This window comes from Lycium ferocissimum, chromosome 3 (assembly GCF_029784015.1).
Source record: "Lycium ferocissimum isolate CSIRO_LF1 chromosome 3, AGI_CSIRO_Lferr_CH_V1, whole genome shotgun sequence".
Lineage (NCBI taxonomy): Eukaryota > Viridiplantae > Streptophyta > Magnoliopsida > Solanales > Solanaceae > Lycium > Lycium ferocissimum.
The window spans coordinates 7,071,018-7,076,845 of record NC_081344.1 but is presented as its reverse complement, the minus strand read 5'-3'; the positions used below and the strand labels follow the sequence as shown (position 1 = coordinate 7,076,845).

At 35.4% G+C, this 5,828-nt stretch overlaps 1 protein-coding gene across 1 annotated transcript; it reads left to right on the top strand.

The window, feature by feature from the left end:
- The first annotated feature begins 2,789 nt into the window (after positions 1–2,789).
- Positions 2,790–5,240, top strand: LOC132048642 (uncharacterized). Its single transcript, XM_059439348.1, has 4 exons — positions 2,790–3,225; positions 4,235–4,313; positions 4,935–4,992; positions 5,091–5,240. Exons 1-4 carry the CDS (start codon positions 2,850–2,852, stop codon positions 5,238–5,240), a joined length of 663 nt encoding a protein of 220 aa, XP_059295331.1. The 5' UTR covers positions 2,790–2,849.
- The last annotated feature ends 588 nt before the right edge of the window (positions 5,241–5,828 follow it).

Sequence of the window (5,828 nt, the reverse complement as noted above, 5' to 3'; positions counted from 1 at the left end):
AAAGTAAACATTTTGATATTTTGGAAATGCATTTACTTTCTGTACTTCTGTTTCGATTATGACTCAGATTTGTATACTACATTTTCTGCTTTGCATACTCAGTACATATTTCAATCGACCCCTCTTTCTTCGGGGGCTACATTTCATGCCGCCAGTACGTACGCACGGTTCGGTGATCCTCCGCCTTTAGACACCCTCTTCGTCAACGTTTGAGTGCTCCCACTTATTCCGAGCCACATTTTGGTATATATTCGTTCGTTGCATTTGTATATATTGGTTCGAGAGTGCACGCGGGCCCCGTCCGTCATATGATTATGTTTGTCTTTTAGGTATGTGGACATGTATGTGGGTTATGCCCATTCTTACGCTGTGTATGTATGTTGTATGTTACGGGCGATCCCATTCGCCGTGGCAGCCTCGTCGGCTTGCATTTGTATATGTTTGGGCCGTTGCGCCATTTGATAGCCTTGTCGGCTTCTGATGTATATATATGGCTGTGTTTGAGATATGTTTGCGACAGTTTGATATAATCTGAGACAGCGTTTGATGTTTGTGTCTGTATAAGCTATCTGTACGTGATTCGGATTAGTGATTGTGTTTGAGTGCCCAGCTCGGGCACTAGTCACGGCCTACGGGGTTGGGTCGTGACACCCAAGTCAGCCCACTGGCCCTTGAGGCCTGACCGAGGGTGGGCCGAGGCCGGCCCATGGGCCAAAAGGCTATTTAGATTTATTAAAACCTTAAAAGAAGATTGTGAAAAAAGAAGTAAAATCTAGAAATAGTGATTACCAAATAAGTTTTAGTATCTTACACGTTACTTTACTCATGTAACGTTAAATCCTAATCACCAAGTATAGAAGTTGTATTCATGATTGAAATTTAAAAGAAAATTGTGAAAAAATAATTAAAAAAATAGGAATAGTTATTATCGAATTAGTCTTAGTATCTTACATATTTTTCTTATTTAGCGTTAAATCCCTAATACTAAATTCCTAATTGCCAAGTAGGCCTACTAAAATTTCTAATCACCAAGCATAAAAGTTCTATCATGAAATTGTCAAAAACTTGTTGTTACTGAAATTAGTTGCAGAGCTTTACTAAAGTCAAAATGGTAATATTTTAAGCGAATTTAAATATTAAGTATTAGTTTCTAAAATCTAGTTATTTGATAATGCTTAACTAATTAAATTTGCATATGAACGTAGACTAAGATGGAGATGTTAATTAAGGCACCTTTATCACAAACGGATTCAAATGTACTCGACGATGTATAGGTGTTTATTTTATATAAGTTGTCGTAAAATTATGTACTTCCATATAATTGTATGTTAGAAATATAAAAAATTGGTATACTCAGAGGTTCAAATTTAGATTGAAAACAAATTTTCTTATAAAAAAATTGGAAAAAAAAATGAAAGGGCTGGCCCGCCCTGTACCCACGCGCCTTGTAGTAATGGGTTGGGCTGGCCATTTTAAGGCCCTTACAAGTGAAGGGCCTGCCCGCCCCAGCCATCAGATTCCTTGGCTCGCGAGTGTTGGGCTGAGCTGGCCCATTTTGACAGCTCTACATCTAAGAAGTTAAGCTGTTAGACATGGGGGCATCTAAATTTATATTTTAGGTCTGCAAACAAATACCTAGAATTTCAAGAATTAAAGTGAGGGGGAAGCTTACTGATCATTTAAATGATGAAAGATGGAGAATCCTTGGCCTTTTTTCTCTTTTTGTCCTGTCTAATGTTTCTTCGCAGGCAGGAAAAGAATTAAAATATTAAATGCTCTTTCTTTTTGTCTAATCCTACTTTATTTCATCTTTTTCTATAAAGAGCCAAAAAGTGTATCTGGTTATAAAAAAAGAAGGGCAAAGGTGCAAATGTACCTCTTAAATTTGCGATTTAGAGCAGATATACCCCTCATTATAAAAGTGGTATATATATACCCCTGCCATTACAAAATGGTGCAAATATACCCCTACCGTTACAAAATGGTGCAAATATACCTTTGCCGTTACAAAAATGGTGCAAACATATCCTTTTCGCTGACGAAAATCATTTAGGTTGTTTTTTAATTAAAAAAAATGCCACGTGACTTTAAAAATAAGTCTACCTATTCTTTTTTGAGCAGAAATATTTTTCCCTTATTTCTTAAATTTTGTGCCTAGTCATTAAATGAGACGGAAGGAAATTCCTATATTTGTAATGTTGGTATGTCCATGAAATTCCCCACATGGTGGGATTATACTGGGCTTCTTGTTGTTGTTGTTGGTATGTCCATGAAATTCCTATTCTTTTTGCATACCTGTTTGACTTTTAAACAGAGTTTAAGAAAAAAAGGAACATTTTTATAATCTATCTCAACAACAAGTTCTAAATATTTGTGTGATTATAAACCATCTTATAAAATTAAATTATTTTTAAATGTAGAAAGGTGACATTCTTTTTGCGACAGAACAAAAAAAAAAATGTGTCACATATTTCTCATTTCAGTAGTTGGATTCTCTAAGGCTTGAAATGGAGTGATTAGATTGATTTCTTTCCTTGCCTCACTTTCGTAGTCTCTCATTCAATTCATCCAATATGATAAAAAAATATGTATCATAAAATATTGATCAAAATTTATATAGTTTGAACATATAAAAAAAAAAGTCACATATAAATTGAGACAGAGGTTGTAATATAGTAACTTTTAAAATAGTAAACCTTTATTGATAGCATGCTTTAAAATAGGCTATTTAAAGCAAGAAGCGTACTCAAGAAGTCCCCGCCACAACGAAAGGAAAAAAAAAAAAAAAAAATAACTCACAAAAATCCCCAATTATTCCACCACTGCAGTTACCCATCCATTACAGTAAAATGAAGCATTTTAAACGAACACCGCCACCGCCACCGCCACCACCACCGTCAGCCACCCAAAGCGGCCCTAAACCGTCAAAACACGTAATACATATAGGCGGCATACCGGTAGAGTTTCCTTACCAATTAGCTTACATGAATCGAGTTATTGTAACACTTGATCGAGCACATAGGGAAGGCAAATCTAACGCGTTGCTCGAATCGCCTACCGGTACTGGAAAATCGCTGTCTCTACTTTGTTCAGCTCTTGCTTGGCAGCAGAATTTCAAGTCGAAGAATTTGTATAGCAATTTTGTTCAATCTAAGGCTGATCCGAAAGCCCTAGCTGATCCTATTGGTCATGGTGGTGGATTTATTCCTGAAACGCAGCCTTCAGGTAGTTTATTTCGTTTCACTCTTAAATGACTTGTAAGATAATCAACAATTGAAGTTAGCAGGTGAATCGTTTAATTAGTTGAGGTGCACACAAGCTAGACCAAACACCACAGTTATAAAAATAGTATGACTTGGCACAGAGTCTAAGAAATAAAGTAAGACTTTTGAAATGTGTGGTCCAAAATAAGCTTTAGATATTTGTGTGGCTGTAAATCATCTCATAAAGTTAAATTGTTTCTAAATATAGAAAGGTGTCAATCTTTTTGGGACTGACTAAAAAGGAAAGGAAGACAATCTTTTTGGGACAGAGGGAGCAGTAATCAACAATTGAAATGCAGGATATGAAGGTGTAGCGCTTCTGAATTTTAGTTGGCGTTTGGCCTTAAGAATTGTGAAATTTGGAAAAAAGTAGTAGGAGTATTTGTTTTCAAGTTGAAATTGGTATTTGGAAATTGGAGTTGTGTTGAGACATGATACAAATTGGACTTGTTTTTTTGTTTTTTGTGAGTGCTTTGGAGTTAAAATTGTGAAAACAACTTTTTGGAGTTTTTTGAATTCCGGAAAATTGTAGCAATCGAGGTGCACGCAAGTTTACGCGGACACTAAGAATATAAAAATAGGGAAACTTACTTAAATGTACCCTTCAGGTGACTAGTATACCAACGTGGCTGAAGTATACACTACCTATACTCTTCGGTTGTATACTTTTGATTCTTGTGGTCTTAAACTAAAGATACGTAGAATGTATCAAAATGTCCTTTAATCTCGTGATTTTAAATATGCCATATGGAAAGTTGGAAACTAAAGAGTTGTCAAAAAAGGAAAGAGACATTCTTTTTGAAAAGGACTAAAAAGAAAAGTAAAACAAACAAATCGAAACGGAGGGAGTAATTATTTACAATTGAAATGTAGGACCTGAAGTTGTATATATCAAAGGCAATGGGCCATTTGTGAAATTTATGCTGTGGCAGAGTATCAATTACTAGACGTTTCATTTTCTGTATTTTCAGGGAACCCGGATACAGCACCACCTGCTGCAACTAATGGGAAGAGCAAGAAAAAAGTGGCACCTACCATCTTTTATGCCTCGTAAGATTTATATTTTTGACTAGGTTTATAGATCAATATTACTGGATTCTTTGTAAAATTGAACCTTTGGAAGCTTAGAGAGACCCTAAGCTGTGAACCAAGGCAATTAGCGCTTGAATTTAAGCTATATTTAAGAAGCAGCAAACTCTAGGCCAGGGAATTGGTGGAAATTGTGTATTGAAATTCAGGTCATTTCTTTTAATTTTCCAAATGTAAATTCTCCATCAAGCACACTCACACACTAGCACCAAGTAGGTGATTCAAAAAGCTTCACAAAGCATTGCATCTCCAAGGAGGATAAGAACCTTCAAACCATATACTCATATGTTTTGCTTGCACCAAACTATACTAGGTATAAATACTCATTCTTCAATTTTTGTACTGCTATGTGTTTATCTTTGAAGTATCTTTGATTTTCATTGGCCACGTTATGCACGTAGGTACAATTCCTTAATGTTTCTTCACTCTTTCCACGCTGCAGCCTCTCCATGCTGCTAGCATATCTTTTAATGTCCTTGGCACTACCCACATTAAAATTTCATATGTTGCATACTGTGGCCTATCATAATTTAGTATACTTGCACCATTGTGACTCTTTCTGCAACTGACAAATATCCTTAGGAGGACACATTCACAACTTTCTCAAGTGATTCGGGAATACAGAAAGACAAGTTATCGGGTCCATGAATCGAGTTATTGTAACACTTGATCGAGCACATAGTCCATTAATCTGGAAAATCGCTGTCTCTACTTTGCTCGGCTCTTGCTTGGCAACAGAATTTCAAGTCGAAGAATTTGTATAGCAATTTTGTTCAATCTAAGGCTGATCCGAAAGCCCTAGCTGATCCTATTGATCATGGTGGTGGATTTATCCTGAAACGCAGCCTTCAGTTAGTTTATTTCGTTTCACTCTTAAATGACTTGTAAGATACTCTTTCTGTCCCAATTTATGTGACATTTTTCGCTTATCGAGAGTTAATTCGACTAATCTTCGATAAGCGTTGCTGACTTGTGAGATAATCAACAATTGAAATCAGAGTTGGAGCTAAGATTTGAAGTTTATGGGTTCTAGATTTTTTTTTTTTTTTAACAAGTTACTGAGTTATAAGGAGTCGTTTGGTTGCTGGTGAGAGTTATGTCTGTATTAGTAAAATACAAGGATTAGTTATATGAGAACCTATGTATTATTATTTTATGTAGGGTTTAATTATTCATATATTAGTTATTCCATCATCTATCCTGCATAAAATAATACTCCCTTCGTCCTAGTTTAAGTGTCTTAGTTTGATTCAGCACAAAGTTTAGGGAATAAAAAGAGGCGTTTGAATCTTGTGGTCCTAAATTAAAGATGTGTGTAATGTACTAAAATGTTCTTTGAATCTTTTAGTTTTAGATTTTCCATGTTCGAATTGTCAACTTTCTAAAAAGATTGTCTTACTTTGCTTATTAATTTGTCCCAAAAAAATTGACACCTTTCTATATTTAGAAACAATTCAACTTTATTAGATGATTCAT